Here is an 18,829-nt window from a genome sequence, read left to right on the forward strand (position 1 = left end):
AAGACTTTATAAATAGTAAAGGTGAGCAGTGGTAGTGGTAGAGGACTGAGACATGCGATAATAGGTCACTGGTTCAATTCTCAGGATACAGTCTTATATGATAATCACATTTTATGCATTTTTATATGGAATTGCCACTGCTTACAAGTTTCCAGAGGATGGCCAGCAGTATCATTGGCATGCCATAATACCACACTGCGATTGCCTACCTCTTGCCAAGTGTGGTGATTATTGTATATCTTGCTAGATATATTTAGGAAAGGCCTATGCATTGCAATGGGTGTATATGGGCTGAAACGAAGATAGGGTAAAGGTAGAAAGTAGGTAGGCTTTTATAAATATCAATAATAAAAGAAGGAAATTTTGTCTATAAGTATAGAATGTTTCAGAATAAGGACACAAAAATAAAGTATGACCGGAACATGGAACACTTTCATTTCTCTCCAATTTTCTGACGGAGCAATCAGAAGACTCATTGTCCAGGAATTTTTAATTCTATAAATCCTTACTTATATATTTATTTCTTTTACTTTCATGTTCACTTTAGTATCCATACTACATACAAAAGACAAAATTCAAATTAACCTGATTTTGAGACAAAATAACGCTTTCTCATCACTAATATGTATAATATAATATTAGTGGAACCTGAAAGTAATGTCGCTTTCTTAAGTTAAATTATGTACAACAATGTATTCACCTTCATTATCTTTTGCCATCTAGTATACAAATTTTCAATGTCGGAGCGGCAAAAATCAATCGGTTTTTCTGTAAAATATTTCGACAGAAACGACATTACTTTCCAGTCCCCCTAATACATAACATAGATTTTTTTAAATTAATTTTGTAAATACCCTTTACCAGCCATATCACATCATTTCATCAAAGCATTGATTTTTGGACACTTTTTAAATAAGATGATTGATCATTTTTTAGACCAAAATCTCAAATAATACCAGCTCTAATGATGAAAGAACATCACAAGGAGTATAAAAACTATATACTTTTTTTAAATTACTCAAGTAATTTTCTATTAACTTTTATTTATGATACTATCAATATATTTAAAGTAACAACTAAAATTGGTCTAAATCTTTAATGGACGAATGAGATAGATACAGTAACTGGGCGATAAATATTGCACGAAATACGACTAACAAAACGTCACATAGGTAGTGAGCGACAGAGACAACGCTCTACGAAGCCGAAGTTAGCCAATTGTTTCTTTCCAAAGATCGATGTGCAATATATATATCGCCGGGTGCTGTTAGTAAGGATAATACATTCACTCTTCAAGTATAAAGTACATCAGAGTTTATAACCTCTGAATTAATTATATTACCTACTTCGTCTACATCACACATGGTTATCTCTACTGCACTATCTTTCTCTTTCTCTTCTTGCTGAATCTCTTTCCCGTCGACACCCTTCAGTTGAATCATGATATGAGCTGGAGAAATCTCTGTGGGCCCGGCCACTTGCTGCAAGTCAAACTCGTAGGAGTTGGTAAGTGACTCCTTCGGGTCGCTGTATCCGTCCACGATCTTCTTCGAAATCTCAATCTCTTCAATTCTAGTTGTAGTCAATCTGTATATACCGTCCTTGCTTATTTGGTACCTAAAATAAGTAATATGTACTTGTCTCTTACTTTGACAACAATATAAAACGAAAAAATGACACGGACTAGTTCTGCGTTTAAATGCGCACACGTGACCCCGTATAACGCGTTATGTACACTTAATTCACTTTGAACGTTTCTTATTAACACTAATTATACCAACACTTATTGGGTCCTACTAGAACGTATGGAATATGGTAGTTAGGAAGGAAAATATTTTTAGACAAAAAGGTACATTGATCATTTCTTTTACAAACGCAAAATACAAAAATTTTTGATCCATAGCTCATCATGTTGTTTAAATTTTTAATGCAAAATATCAAAATGGGTCATTTGACCCGTAATGGTATATTTAGTGTTAATAAAAGAACTATATTATGAATGTATTTCATTCATAATATAGTTCCATAATATAGTCTCCAAGAATATTTTAAAAAGAAACTTATATCACTCTTAATATCTCAGTACAGATTTTATATAAATTTATACATACTATTTGCGAAAAGACTTGTTTCTTGACCTATTATTGTATTTAAAAGAAATTATTTGTTGATAAATCAACCTGATTGAACCATGTTTACTGTAGACTTGACTAGAGACAGTGTTTCCCAACGTGGGGCCCACACTTCACAGTTCCTTCCTCTTTGACTGTCAAAAGGGGCAAATCGAAACTGAATTCGACACGAGTTTAGCCCTTTCTTTCTGGGCCATTTAAATGCAAGACGAGACCAAAATAACAACATAAAGTGTTTGGCGTCATCAAGTAAACTTGTCTATAACAGATAGCAGGCACCGCTGTGTACTCCAGACATTTCAAAATGGCCCATTACTACATCTGTTATGTTTCACAGTGATCAATTGGTGTTACTTTGAAATAAGTGTTTAATAAAACTGTTGTAAAAGCTTGTTGATTTAATAAATATGTAAATTCTATACATTTCCCAGCAATTATTTCATAAAACCTATCAGAACCTAACTGAACCAAATATATAAAGAGTCTAAAGGGATATCACACAAAAAATGTTGAGAAACACTGGTCTTATGCTTTGACTAGATTTATTTTAAATTTGAAAACACAAATCTGCCACCAGAGACCCTGTATATAACATACCTGAATCGACTATAGCCAAAAGGCCATTGAGCACCATGAACTTTAACTAGATGGGTGGTCAACCGACTGCCCCTGGAGAACACTTTGGTCTCCTTCTCCGGACACATATGACAGGCGTACTTCCTTGCCTCTCTGGGCTTTTTCCGCACTCCGTCGTCAGTATCACCGTCCGACAGGTCACCGTCGCTGGCCATTTCTTCTTTCGCTTTCCTCTTCTTCTTTTTCGTATGAGTCGGTATGTGCTTGCGAAGATCACACTTTGTTACCGCTCTGTAAGGAAAGAAAATTTTACCCCAATAACAAATTTTTATTTATAGTAATACAATATGTTATTTAGGCCACCCAGAGTGCAATGGAGCGAAAATCAAAAATGAGGAAATGCGCAGAAGAACCAAAGTCACTGACGTATCTCGGAAGTTACTCATCGGAAGTGGCAGTGGGCGTGCATATCGCTCGTGTACCTGATGGTAGACGGGACCAGTTTACGCGGCGTGAAAGCTAGGTAGACCATGGATATAATCAAGGTCGAGTGAAGTCGCTGGATGTAGATAGCGAAAGATTTATCATCGTTGCCATCTTTGGAGAGGGCCTAGGCCTTGAAGTGGGCGTCTATCTGCTAATATCAATGAATTAATGAATGAAACTAGGCACACTCATAAACAATCAAATCATTAGACTAAAACATTACATTTGTAAGTAAAGTATGGTCACTATACCATTTGACTTTTTAACTAGGTACAATTAATAATTAATTTTTAAATTCAAAATACTATTCAAAGAGGATTTAAGTGTGTATAAATATGTACTTTTAAATATTTTAATTATTTTAATATTATAAAAAGTAATAGTAGTGAATCCATGGGCAAGCTACTACTTGGTTTAAGTCATTGTCACTGAGCGTTGGTTGCTACCAAGCAATCCTTTTAAAAACATATGGGGAGACCTATGTTCAGCATTTTATGTTCTTTGTCTAAAATAATGTGCACCAATTAATGTATAAATGAGTAAAAGTTCTAAATTATATTATTATGTGTATAAATTTTAGCTATATATACCTATAAGCTAAATTGTAAATAATAATAGAAAATTGTTGGAACTCACAGCTAGGACAAAAGAAAAACTAGGACAAGAGCTGTATCAAATAGCGGCAAATTCCTCTCCCAACTACCTGCGCTCAGTAAACGCGAAAAAAAAAATTGTAAAGAAAATGTCCTACCGGTATATACTAGAATTAATTAAGAAAAAACTCCTAAGGTAAAACCCTGATTTCGTTGGCTATTGACTAGCTGCCTTGCCTAAGTTAACTAAGCGACAAGCATTTAAATTCAAAGTGGGTCTCTTCGAATTCAAACAAGCAGGCGAAGAGAGGGGCAGAGTGTATATTGGCAGTGCGGCGTCATACCTGTAAGTACAGTGTGGGCAGGGGAAGAGGCGCGCGGCGTCACGGCCGAGGTGCCGGTAGCGCACGTGCTGCGCAAGCGCAGCGACGCTGGGCGCGGACATGTCGCAAAGAGCGCACACGTACACCGACACGTGCTGCCGCGAGTGCTCGCGCGATAGGTACTCGGTAGCGCTGTTCACGCCGCATATCGAGCAATGGTAGCACTGCTGAGGGTTCACATTCTGTTGAAGTGAAATTGTTTATCAACTTTTATTCTTTCATCATCATGTAAGCGGATAGACACTACAACGTATAGGTCTCTCCTAGAAACAGCAACGACCAGTCTTGCACTACCCACATCCAGTAACTTCTCCAACTTCGACTACATTGTTGATCAATGTGAAACGAATCATCTACCATAAAGTATTACATACTTGGGATTGAAGTTATTGCTTTTAAGAAAATAAAAAATCATTACCTGCCTCCGTAAATGATCACAGAGTTTCCTGTTGTTGGCAAAGTGCTGGCCGCAGTGGTAACAGGCGATGAGACGCTCCCCCGTGTGGGTGCGGATGTGCGCTCTGAGTAGAGCACGCCGTGGGAATACTGCTCCGCATCCAGCCCAGGAGCAAAGTCCCTTTGAAAACTCCACATGATCTATCCTCACGTGATCAATAAATGTCTGTAGACAAGTGATACCACATTTTTTATATATCATACCTTATTTATACAGGGTGTTTTGTTAACATATGTTTATAATAAAGTATGTCTTCTGTTAATAAACTAATTGTTTAAGGGAACACTAACATCTCATATACACGGTTATGATTGGTTATCCTAACCCAAGTTCTTCCTAGGATCTGTTCATTAATATAATTACTATATAAAATTTTATTACCTGCATAGAATTAAATTTTTTTTTGCAACCGACCCACAGGCAATTATGCTCACTAATGTATGGAGGCAGTTGATTCCGTTTACTTGACTCCCTCTTACACCGCTCCAGGTTTAGAGTGGCCCTGCCATTGTAACCAATGGCCATCAGTTTTGCATGATACGAATGATAATTTATGTGGCGGACCATTTCTTCAAAGTTTGTTGTTTTATGGCCACATACATCCCATAGACAGACATATTCTTCTGAAAAAGATTTAATTAAAAACGATTTAATTCCAACATATACTTTATTATATAGATATTTATACATAAACTCTCCCATAAATCAATGTAAAGCCTAAATTAGGCGATGTAGAAGGTTGTGACTGGTGTTAGACGTAGTGTCTTCATTTTAAATAAATAGTCTAAGTAACAGTGCTTATTTCTTTCAAATTGCAATATAAATTTTTGTCTGTCACAGAGAAATTACAGTAATGTGAGGACATCATAGAGTGCACACTTTTATTTTACTTTGTAATGTTTTAATATATAAATATTATGTTTATTATAAAGAATATTAACCCCACAAAGACTCAATTAGTTATGTTCACTAAAAATGGTCAAAAGGACTGAAGGTTCAGTACCTGGACTGGAGCTCACATCTAACAAAAAGAACAAAGGAGGTGTGCATGGTTTTAAGGCAATGCAGAAAAAGAATAATAAGTAAGAAATGAGGTCTGATGCCTACCATCACCCTCTAATTGTACTAAACAGTCATCCATCAGTCAATCCAGGTAACTGCCAGATCAAAAATCTTAAGACTCCAGACAAAACTGTACATGGTAGTGGTAGGTTACTTGAGAACCACACCAACTTCTAACATTGAGGCTATGATAAACCTGCCTTCTCTAATAAAGTTGTTCATTGCCTGGAGCCCATCATCCTTCTACCAAGTGATGAGGCCAGATTTCTCTTATCTGAGTGAACTAGGTGTAAACATATTGAACAATGGACAAACCGTGAGGTATGCCAACAAACAAAAGAAACAATGCCATTATCTGGTGATTCTCCTATACCCTGCTGTCATAACCCCAACTTGCATTTTGTGGCAGGGGTCTCAACTAGTCATGGTCTTCTTAACAAACATCTGGTCACTTTAGGTGTTACGGAGAGTACTCTATGCCTTGATAATGCTGCTCAATTACTACTTCAGTATACAAGGGTAGCATCCTACAGGGCTACCTATCTCAGATCACCAGAGGCCTCCCTGACATTGCGGGTGACATCAAGGGCCTGCTGGGACTTCTTGACGACTTGGGTTTGCTTCATTAAAGCTGATCCTTTTGCCAAAATAACCATACAGTCACTTGGTTACAGAAACCAGCCTGTGGGGACAAGACAGATAGATAGCAATATTTTTAAAGTTTGTGACATAATATTTTGGATTAGTTTTTGGCTTAATCACCTGTTTTTATTTTATTTATGGGGTACCTGTATGTGAATAAGTTAGAAACTGTATTTCTTTGAAGGCAGTCATAGTTCCACAAGTCAGTAGTGACTATAGTTTAAATGTATGAATGCATGCTTATCTAAAGAGTTTGCTCATTATAGAGATAAACCTTTAAATATAAAAATTTTGACTTACTATTTTCTTCTTGTTTTTCTATTACATGCAGGTCAGATATGTGTTTGGTAACATGTTTCTGGAATACTTCATAGTCTTCAAACTTCCATTTACAAGAATGCCATTCACATTCCAAACACAATTCTTCAATACGTAAACGACGTAATGGCTGAGGAAATATAGAATTCATATGATATTTATATTTATAATGTATTCTTTAAAAATGTCGACTTCTATGAATTGAATACGTGACTTCCGACAAGTTGCATTATATTACAACTAGGCTATCGCTTTTTGTATTATGCTATGAGTATCTTTAAATCACTACTACGTATATAATAACAAAAAAGATTTTTTTACGATAAGCGTGAGATGAACAAGCAAAAAATTCTATCAAAGTGGAATATAAACAATTATATAACTTTCTTTGTAATTATAATAATTAACATTAATTTAAAATACACACATGAAATTTGTCAAACATTCATTTAAAGTTACTAACCACTGGTTTTGGGTCCGTCTCTGTTTCATCTACTCCTGCAGGTACCGTAGCTTCGTCTTCAGCAGCCGCTAAAAGGAAATTCTTCCTGTCCGCGTTAGTTTGAATAATAAATTGTATATCGTTTTTATTTTGCAACGACAACTTTTTCGGTTCCTGTTCATTTTGTTTTTGTAACCAGTCCGCGCACCGCAATAACTTTAAGTTTACTTTTGGATTATCCATTGTAGTATCACTTTAAAGTACATAACTCTTAACGATGTAACAATTTTTAACTAATAGCGGTTTCATAAATATTAATAACATAGATCATATGCACCTCTGAACGTTATAAACTGGCGCAAACTTCTAAAACACAGCTGACAGCTTTAATCATTCATATCTTAATTCATCCATTCTGTTACAGCCATCGAGCCAACTTAATTTTTAAAAAACTTAGCATAGAAATTTCACTTTTATATAGTAGGAACACTTTAAAATAAATTAACAATTTTAATTTGTACAGTAAATTAAAAAACATGATGAAATTTATAAAACTATCTTTCAAAACTCTTTATATTTTCTTGATTTGTCGTTTATTATATATTCGAAAATACAACAAATTATATAATTTATCCATAAAAATCATTTTCTCTTTATTAAAACTTTTACAAGCTGGTATTATGCCCGTTCGGATATTTATTGTATGTTCATGTTTATGTAATATGGTTGGTTTCATTACAGTGTTATATTAAAACATTAATATAAACTCTTACTTTGCTACAATAATGGATTGTATGCATTTTTCTAAATATTTTGTACTGATACTTTAAATATAAAAAGTATTTTTATCGACTAAGTTATTTGTCCTTTATGTCTTTATATTGTCATTTAAACGAAATACAACGTGCGTACAAGCTAGAGGGTCTCGTGCGGCGTATTATTGTGTAAGCAGAGTCCCACGTTGTCATATATACTTGTTATCATTATTTAGGCAGACATAAATAGTTCATCTCGATAACTCAGTATTGTTGTCGCATACACTGCGGACGGCGGAGCGGAGGTCAATTGTCCGGCGCTGATGAAATCAACTATTACACTCGAAGAAGTAGTGAATAAATTAGATCATCCCTCGTTACCACTAACTACAAGAATGCCGAACATCAAAGTTTTCAGCGGTAGCTCGCATCCTGACTTAGCACAGAAAATTGTAGATCGTCTCGGCATCGATCTTGGCAAGGTTGTAACCAAAAAATTCAGTAATATGGAAACATGTGTTGAAATCGGTGAATCTGTTCGCGGTGAAGATGTTTATATTGTACAAAGTGGCAGCGGTGAAATCAACGACAACCTGATGGAGCTCCTAATTATGATTAACGCGTGTAAGATTGCATCGGCGTCTCGCGTGACTGCTGTAATTCCTTGCTTTCCGTATGCGCGTCAGGACAAAAAGGATAAAAGCCGGGCGCCCATAACTGCTAAACTTGTCGCCAACATCCTCTCAGTCTCTGGCGCTGACCATATTATAACGATGGACCTTCATGCGTCCCAAATACAAGGTTTCTTCGACATACCAGTTGATAACCTCTTCGCTGAACCCGCCGTACTAAAATGGATCAAGGAAAACATAACAGACTGGAAGACAAGTATTGTTGTATCTCCAGATGCGGGTGGTGCAAAAAGAGTGACTTCTATAGCCGATCGTCTGAATGTTGAATTTGCCCTTATCCATAAAGAGAGAAAAAAGGCAAATGAAGTTGCTTCAATGGTACTAGTTGGTGATGTGAAAGATCGTACAGCTATTCTAGTTGATGATATGGCTGATACATGTGGAACTATTTGCCATGCTGCAGAGAAGTTAATAGAAGCAGGTGCAACAAAGGTGTATGCAATTTTAACCCACGGTATCTTCTCTGGTCCGGCAATTTCCCGCATTAATAATGCTTGTTTGGAGGCAGTTGTTGTTACAAATACAATACCACAAGAGAGGCACATGCAGGAATGCCCAAAAATCCAGTGCATTGATGTATCAATGATGCTTGCTGAGGCTGTACGACGTACACATAACGGGGAATCTGTCTCATACCTATTCTCTAATGTTCCGTATTAGTATAATTTCTAGTGATAAGTTATTTGGTTCCGACACTAACATATTTTTTGCTTGTGTTTGGTTACCGTAGGATCAATCATAACCTTATTGAAACTATACTTTTGTGGTAAACATTTTTTATTACTGTTGTCACACTAACATGTTCCATGTTTAAATATTAAAATATATATTATCATCATATCAAAATAGTTTTGTGACAATAACTTAATATATTTTTATAAATATATCTTTGGTTCAAATTTCACATTTTCTAATACATAAGAGTACTTCATCTGAAAGTAAATGTGGTATGATTTGGTTGACATAATTAAAATGACCATGAATGGTAATGAGCTATTATAATTAATTTCTCAAATGCATAATCTGTTAAGATGGGAGGTGATGCAATAAAATGGCATAAATTTGTTTCTAGGTTTTTTTTTATTAGACTTATTATTGATAGAGAGAATAACAAACAATTTATAGACACATGACTTTGGAACCTCACTTTTTTAACATATTACATGTTAGTGTAATCAACAATTCACCTCAATTTAAACTCAATCATTTTTTTGTCTTTAAACCCAAATGTTATTTTTTTTACTATAATCTCATAAGATAAATATAAGAATAGTATCTACTGTCATTTATAATTATGTATTGGCATGAAAATATTAATTTGTCTACAAGTCCATTTCATAATCTATCCTATGTATTCGGTAAAGGAGACAAATAATTTGCTATAAGTATATAAAACTAAATTAACATTTCAATTATTTTTGCATTTATATGTTTAGTTTAGGATTTAGTTATAGCCCCTAGTTTCTCATGTCTGACAAGATTCATTATTCAAAAGACATTGTTAGATTTAAAAAGTAATAGATGAAGGAAGATATTTACTAGATTTTATGTTGTTTTTTTCTAAAGCTGTGTTCAATTGTGTTTGGATATTAGCTCGGATAATATGGTGTAAAACACATGTTGGTAAAACATAAGAATTAGTTGTGAACTAATCAATTTCAATGATAAAAATAAGGCTTAACTAGCTTTGATATATGGATGAAATTTGTTTTATCTCTTAATGAATTCAACAGTTACTACATAAGACTATGCTATCAACAGTTTTTGTATTGTTAAAATGTTTGGAGTCATTTTAATGTCCAATGAAATTAAAAGAACATTTTGTAAAAAGGTACTTTGCAATTACATTTTTAATACATTGGCTTTTTGCCCAAATTTGTAAAATAAGATGGATTTTCTAAATTTGTAGCAATGCTATGTATATTTGGTCTAAAATGCAAGAGTATTTAGGTAATAAAATAATTGCCATTGTCTTTGATTTTGTTTTCTTATTAATTTCTTTATGGTTTGATTTACTACCAATTGTTTTCATTTATTGAGAAGTTGATTTCAACTTTCTTTGAAAAAAAATTATGTAGTTTTTTTTTAAAATACAGGGTGATCAGCTATGTTTAAAAACTTTTCAAGAGTTGAGGGTACACTATATGAAGTGATCACACTTAAATTTTTCTATTTTCTATAGGAACGCACCAGGCCAATAGTTTCTGGTACTACAAAGTCTGCATGCACAGATAGTAAAAAATAATTAATTTTAGTATGTAGTGTTCGGATTTTGAATACGAATTTAAAACACGTTATTTACGATAGGGTGAACTGTATATTGATCGACAGCAAATGAGTTTAAATTTTTAACACAACCAATCTATTAGTATATCTTTCTTAATTCGAAGAGTCGTCTGATATTCTTGCTTAGAAACTTTTTTGTCGAATAAAAATCTGTTAACCTTTGCTGCATTATAGATATAAAGTGAGTGTTTCAATCATGAAATCTATACATTTAAGTAAGACAAATCGCATCATCACTAAATACCTGTCATATTTTCTTTTTGTTTTATTTAATTATCATTGGGAACATAATTCAACATGTTTTATATCAATCAATTGGGAGAACAATAAGTCGCTCAGACATCTGCCATTAAGTCAAAAAAAGCAACTAATAAATGGCAAAGTTCCAGATGGTCTGTGAACATGTCAAATATAGAAGTGATAAAAAATAGATCTATTTATAAATGCAATATAAATGATCTTATTTTCATAGCATTTGTATGTTTTCTAGTAGTTGTTAGGGTATAAATTAACCAATATATATTTGTTAATGTAATTTTATTTAATATTTTACATTTTTATGGTAAAGTAATATTTTTGTTAATAGGTTCCAATTCTAGTAAAAAAAAAATGAAAAAGTTTCTTATAAATTGATGTCGTAATACATATCGATATTTTATCTGAACACAAATATTTGCTTAAAACTTGAAATCATATTTATGCTAGAAATTAATAAATGCGAAAAATAAGAAAAAAAGTTATTAATTATTTATAAAATGTCAATTGCGTCTTGTGTTTCAGCCGAATATCACTTCGGTTCCTTCCTTTTGGACCAAAAGAAGTTGGTAAAATTTAAATGTATTCTTGTTCGCACGATTGTTAATTTAGATTTGAGCTTAAAACGAAGGACAGTAGGATCAAGGGATAGATCAAAAAAAATTGTCTCCAGTCATATTTGATTATCTGAAGAATCGAACGATAATATGATGACAGAAAAACAATAGTTTACGGAAGAAAATAAAAAAACAAGTTTGGGAACAAATGCAAGAAAAAAACATATAGTTTAGTTTGATATTTAACAGTTACATATTTTAATTCCCTAAACTATTTTAAGTTTTAATAAAATTACTTGCGATTGGTTTATCATAAAGTTGCATCAGGGTGATAAGTATAAATATACTTAACCTTAGGTCACAATGATGTAAAATGTTTGTTTGTAGGCGCGTCTTGTCGTCATCCAAGATGTAAAGAAAACAAAAACATCTATGTATAAATGTACTCAATTATATTTCGTCGTTTTATAACTGCTAATAAATTTTATGGGCAGAAGCGAATCTCTGTTTTTGGCGTTTTTAGTTATAGATGTATAAGCTTGAAAGGCGCTCTTTGGCTGTCAATTAATGTATGGTGCGTAATTTGATTTATTACATATTAAAACTAATTATTGTTTACTACCTATCCCTGAAGATTGTACTGCCAAAATTTATTGTCCTGAAAAATATAAAATTAAGTTATGTATTTCTAGCAATTTTATTTTTATTTTAGGTTCTCTAATGGTGTCTAAATAGATGGACTGACGGCATAGTCAAGGTCGCGGAGAGTCGCTGGATGCGGGCAGCGAAAAATCGGTTATCGTTCCGAAATTTGGGGGAGGGGAAGGGGGAAGGGTAAGTCTTGAAGAGTGATAATTTTATACACAGTTATTAAAAATATATGTAGAAACTTCAAAGTTTTTTGCTGTTATTCACCCCTTTATAGCTTTTACAGCTGTAGCCAATCACGTTTTAATATATTTTGTCGTTTTATAACTGTCAATAAATTTAAACGTAGTAGCGATTTTGTGTTTCATGTAGAAGATGAATAAATGAAAAGACTTAAAATGAATGTCTGTTCTTCTCTGTTAGGATATAGCTATGACCAACAGGACTTACTGTTTCCATGGAAACAAATGTAGCTAAAGACCACATAATTAAGGTGAACAAGTGGTACGACATAGTTAAAGGAATGACTAGGAAATAATTCATAGAGAATATCTGTATGGTTGTCATAAGAGCGAGAAGTATAACTGTGAAATCTCTTTATAACCTTCTCAAAGCAGTAGGTCAGTCAAACGTGAACGGAATCCCAAATTACCATTGCAGGATCATTTAGTGACGTTTAATCTAGATACATAATATGTAGTGATTTTTTTAAAAGAATGAAACTTTTTCTTTCAACATTAAATTTACACAAATAAATTTAAGGTGTTTTAATTACAATGCAAACCGCTTTCAATCGGACCTATTGGAATATCATGGGGGAGGCATTTAACATGTCTTCCAACGGGTGCAATGAAGGTGAATTAAAATGTAATTTCTTTTAAATACTTTGCACGATCTTTAAATAAAATATCCTTTGTGCTTTTTCACTTAAATATAGCAACCATTAAGCCGATGTTTGGTATCCTACCTAGTACAAGTCCTACTGCATTAAGTGTCCGCCAAATGAGCAGATCGGTGTCCGGTGTCCTGAGATGTCAATATATATATATATATATATATATATATATATATGTGTGTGTGTGTATATATGTGTGTTAGAACCCAGCGGGGCTCACTATGAAGCCTTAGAGTTATTTTTTATTAATTGTTAAGGTTTAGTCTCAGCACTATGTTTCCACAATAAAAAAATATATTTTTAATAGACAGCGTTATAGCAGTTTTGTAAATCGCAGTATAGCTAATAGCGTAAAAATTCAAACATTCTTTATTCAATTCGTTGAGATAAATCTAAGACCCGTTCGGATAATAGATCTGAGAACAGACGAAAAAAAAAACACTAAACTTTCTTAATACTGTTAAAAAATATTTTATTTGTCTAAGATTGAAATAATCTGGATGCGAACACATCATTTCTGAAGCGTGATTTTTTCAAAAAGTAATTTACGGCCTAGTGACCTTTAGTACAGATATTCTTTGTTTTTTTTTTTTAAATTCAACAATCGAAACTATTTGCTCAACATTTAGGATCCCATTGTAAAAGTGTATAATATATTACACATAGAATGATTTATTAAGACATGGGTATACAAAATCTGTTTTTGCTTTTGATATTTACATCGCGTACATGTATATCTACACTTCCTAGAAAAATCTCTAAGGTTTTTATGGACTTACGTAACATTATTATAAACTTATTGATTAGCAAGTCATTATTTTAAGTTCCTTAATTTTTTCTCATAAAGGCATTTTGCGACTCATTTAAAAACAAACCCATTCGTTCCTTGATCAACACGAAAGTATATACTTTTGAAACGATTAATATTAATTTTTTCATACACCCATTGGTACCTTTTATGTTAAACCTGTTTATGTTTACAAAGACGCCTAACCGTGGTCAAGGCCGTCTTCAAGTGCGCACATATTTAAGTCGGACAATGTTTATCGTATAAACAAACATCTTGTTTTGTTTTTAAATGTCCCACGCTTAAAACCTCAACTTGTCTGCCAAGTAACGTAAAACACGTGCCACGTGCTTTTAGCGGATTGCAATTGGTTGGCATTGCCATTTCCTGTTTAATTTTAATAAAGGTAGTCCATTCAATAAATCATAATTTGTAATGTGAGTGTATTATGGATACGTTACGGTACTCTTAATTCATCATCATTTTAGACGTCACCCACTGCTGGACATAGGCCTACTCTACAAATTTTCAATAGGACCTGTTGGAAGCGGCCTGCACTCAGCGTCTGCCGTTAACCTCGACAAGGTCATCTGTGTGTCTTGAAGGCTAAAGTCCTGCGCTGAGTTTGCCGATCCGTGGTTTCCACTCCAGAATCTTAAGGACCCAGTGGCCATCTGATCTGACTGCCGATTGCCATTTCAACTTGCCAATTCGCTGGTTTATGCCGGTTAATTTCACTCATCCAAGACCCTCTTCACTCCTGGCTTGGTGAGCGACCGTGAGCTTTTCAATGACATCTAGACTGAGGGACTACATTTCAACGTTGTAAGTACTAGTAAAACATATTGGTTCCGTCTTTAAGTACTGACAGATATAGGCTAAGACATTTCGTAGGTCCGTAAACGCTGCCAGCTGAAATGGATTCGATGACTGAACTTACTTAGTTTTACTATTTGCCTCAGGTGCATGTACGAATTATATGAATAATATATATATAAAAAGATGATGGTGGCCCACATTTGTTCGACAAAATGGCGACCAAAATATTTTCTGTTCCTTTATTGGCTATCAGATCGATACCTCTATTTTAATTTGAAAGAGGAGTTTTGAGGAATTCACTGGACCAGTGGTGAGCAACACGAGGCCCGCGGGCCCTTTTAATGTGTTTTTGCGGCATCTCAAACATTTCTAAAATTTAATCTGTATTATCGACTTTCATATCAATATATTGTTACAAAATTAATTATAATTAAATGGTAGTGTACACTGAAAAGAAATATATTTTGCATCGAGTTACTTATACTATGTGACAATTTTAAAAAATGTCCACCCATCACCCATTTGATATTGACCGATACACGATTAGAGAGCTTCGTACGTGTGGCTGCCATTAATTCCGGCTGACATTGATCAGCTTGTATAAGAAAAGAAGTGCCAAATTTCTTATTTAATTTTCATGTAAATTCGTTTTTTCTGTATCTGTTCTGTATCTTTCTGTACAGGTAAAGACCTGTATGTTTTCATCTTACTTTAATTTTTTTTTTGAAATCTCTTTTTTATTTTAAGTTTTTTATTGTTGCCTTTATTATAAATAAAGTTTTGTAAATTATTAATTAGTGTTACTATATTTGCGACCCGCCAAAAATATTTAAATCAAAATTGGCACATTCATTTAAAAATTTGCTCACTCCTGCACTAGACCATTGATAGGGTTTTCGCGCCTTTTACCAAAATTCAATGTCAGTAATGACGTCTATCTCTCAAAATCATCATATCTGGAGCCATTAATTGCTCCAGATAAAACAGAGTATTCATTTAATGTATACCATCATTTTAATATATATTTTGTTAATGTTTGCGTTCAGTAATGACTAATTTATGGTATATACAAAGACGTTTTATACTTATAATAATTGACTCTTAAATTTGGCCAATGATCCCTGAATAATATAATTACATATATTAAAAGGATGAATTATCAAAACTTAGTTTGGGTCAATTGAAAGGGCATTACGGTGGTTCACATATGACGCGATAGTAACATTTTTGTTGTGACCATTTATCATTTGCCGAAATCGAGATATTATCACTTTAATTTAGTAATATGTGATATCACGATATTAAGACAGCGCTAAATAAAATGGCGGGCAAGCTGGGTCAAAGTTTTGAGGTGCGTCTACATAATTTTTTTTTTCATCAATAATTTTCATCACTTCACACATCATCATATCAACCAGCTTTAAAAATCGCCACGATGATCGGTCTAGAGCAGCCCGTCGGTTCACCTATACCACCACGCCACTCGAGAACCTTCCATCGACTATGGCCCTGGGTTGCACCAGCGATGTGCCCCCTCCACTGTCACTTCCAACGAGCAACTTTTCAAGCTGCGTCTTTGATCTTGGTTCTTCTCATATCTGATTCGATCTCCGAGCATCCTTCATCTCCATTGGGTAACCTTGAGTCTTCCATCACGGCGAGATGGATATTTTTTTACAGCTCTTTATGGTATAATTTAGATTTTGCTCATTTTATTTAATTTTCAGTATAAATGTTTAGAATGGAATGAAAAGGCGCCAAATTTAGTTTAGTTCGAGGCATTTCAACCCTAAAGCTGTTAGTAGAGCCTGTTAATAGAGATAATATAGCATATTGGTGGCTACCTTCGCAGCGCCTATTTATGTCATCAAATAATAATGCGGAAGCATAAAGCGTGTGAAGGTTATTGTAACTATATTCGTCAGATAAAGTTAATATAGCTCTCTTTCATTCGCCCTTTTATAAGCAAGTGAAAGAGACAGATAATTCTAGTTGACGTAAAAATTGTATGTAAATCTAAAGATATTTTAACACAAAGATAGTTCCCTAAAATTTGTCCCAGGCTTAATTTAATGTTCTTGGTGTTTATTTACATTCTATTCGATTCGATCGGTTTCATTCTCTAAGAGTTAACCTAGTGGAGCAGAAAATTGGAAGACATGTGTACAATTTTTTTACAAAAAGGGGAAATAAAAATTTGTATAACATATGTACGTCATAAATCGTACCTATTCTTTAATAATTATTAAACCCAAACGCATGACATTATGTATGTGCAAATAACATAGTATATACCAGGGGTAGCCAACCTCTTTAATAGTGCGAGCCATTTTTAGAAATTTGATATTTTTGCGAACCGCAATTGAATACGCATTTAAAACACGCAAAAAAAGTTTTTTTTTTTTTTTACAAAAATCATATTTATTGAAATTATCTAAACAAAAAATAATGAAGAAGTTACGTATAATGGCACACGTATATGACAGCACTCCTAATATTACTTAAGATGCCGGTTAGTGCTTATGATCGGTGTTTGGATTTCGTTAAGTTTATGGTGAAATAATTATTCACACCAGTAATCTGTTTCAATTTCCCAGGAGCTGACATAGGTAATATAAATTTAAATATTGAAATAATTCGACAATCAATCGGAGCCAAAAATAATTGTTCAAAGTGCCGCATGTGGCTCGCGAGCCGCAGTTTGGCGACCCCTGGTATAAAGTTACGTTATTTCACCGTTCTGTCTTGTCAGATTCTTGACATTATGTGCATTTGCAACCTTTTTAATTTTCTTTGGCAATTTTATTACAGTTAGTTAAAATTTGTGGGGAAGATCTGTTCTAATTGTGAATCGGAAAGATAATGGTATGATTTTAGTAACTTGACAGTTTTTAAAATGTCATTATTAATAGATTTCCTTAAAAAGACTATTTGTCTGTCGCCATAATGACATGTTTGCCGAGATATTGAATACCGCAATTATGATTTAAAAGTAGAGAGCCAAAGTAGAGATATTCTCTATCCTTAATAAATTTAACATTGTTTTGTAATGGAAATCCCATCGCTAGTTCATACGGAATGTTTAAATTGATTTGCTATTGCTATTTGATATATTTGATGTTGTGCTGCTAGCCGGTCCGGCCTTTGTACAGTTTCATCGAAATTGAGCCCGTGGAAACAGAGGTCCACGGACTAAAAATTTTACGCTGGGGATCGTACCTCAGTTACGACGAAGACGTCTACACGCGGAGAACTATAACCGTGTAGGTGTATAGTGTAGTGAGTGGGGTGTAGAGTGTGTAGCACGAAGCGAGGACTACTCGGCGGTCGGGAGAGACACAGGCCTCTCCGGATCGCCCTCGCTTGAACGCGGGTTAGGCGGACGCGACCGCCGTGTCATGTGTAGGTGAGTAGTGCATTACATGTGCATCGAGATCGTAGGGGCTCCATGTAAGACGTGGTCCTGGCGTTGATACGGGGAACGTATATAATTTAAATTCCGCTTTAAGGGCGGCGATTTATATTGACAAATTTACATCGCTATTTATACACCTGTTTGGAAAATATCATAAAGGGTTCCCACGAGCAGATGAGTGGCTCCTTATACGAAGTCCATCATCTGTCACAAAACGATTATTCTCTCTTAGCTTGCAGTGTGTCGTGTGTGCAGGCTCAAGTGTGGCAGACAGACATAAGGTTATATATTTGTTAAGTAAGAGTTTTTCGACATTGTGTCCGGAAACAAGATTTATTATAGCCAAGAGTTGGTTTCATATCTTATAATTAATGTATCGTTCAATAAAAATGAAAAATTAACACAAAGGTATTTTAATAAATTAGTTATACATATAACTCAATAACAATAGACCGTATCGATGTTTTACATATATTAATTAATTGGATAATTTTTTTATCGCAATAATAAATTTAAACAGGAAATTTTTGTTTTGTGGTATGGTTGAATGACTTCCGTATTTTTCGTCTTCATGAACGAATGTTATCTGGCGCATAACTGGAAAATCGAATAAAGCAAAAGTCGGTAAA

General features: G+C 34.0%; 2 protein-coding genes across 2 annotated transcripts; one reads left to right on the top strand and one right to left on the bottom strand.

The window, feature by feature from the left end:
• Window positions 1-1,292: 1,292 nt before the first annotated feature.
• On the bottom strand, window positions 1,293-7,442 carry Hinfp (Histone H4 transcription factor). Its single transcript, XM_068766581.1, has 7 exons — window positions 7,113-7,442; window positions 6,632-6,779; window positions 5,009-5,250; window positions 4,589-4,792; window positions 4,132-4,352; window positions 2,730-2,999; window positions 1,293-1,617 (listed from the first exon to the last, which is right to left on the bottom strand). The coding sequence occupies exons 1-7, from the start codon at window positions 7,332-7,334 to the stop codon at window positions 1,293-1,295; spliced, it is 1,632 nt and encodes a 543-aa protein (XP_068622682.1). The 5' UTR covers window positions 7,335-7,442.
• A 424-nt stretch (window positions 7,443-7,866) lies between these two features.
• Window positions 7,867-10,475, top strand: Prps (phosphoribosyl pyrophosphate synthetase). Its single transcript, XM_068766378.1, has one exon. The coding sequence runs from the start codon at window positions 8,170-8,172 to the stop codon at window positions 9,196-9,198; it is 1,029 nt and encodes a 342-aa protein (XP_068622479.1). The 5' UTR covers window positions 7,867-8,169; the 3' UTR covers window positions 9,199-10,475.
• Window positions 10,476-18,829: the final 8,354 nt, after the last annotated feature.

The sequence above is a fragment of the Battus philenor genome, unplaced genomic scaffold, assembly GCF_028537555.1.
Source record: "Battus philenor isolate CCGP_79_NKW_IND1 unplaced genomic scaffold, ilBatPhil1.0.hap1 SCAF_21, whole genome shotgun sequence".
Classification (NCBI taxonomy): domain Eukaryota; kingdom Metazoa; phylum Arthropoda; class Insecta; order Lepidoptera; family Papilionidae; genus Battus; species Battus philenor.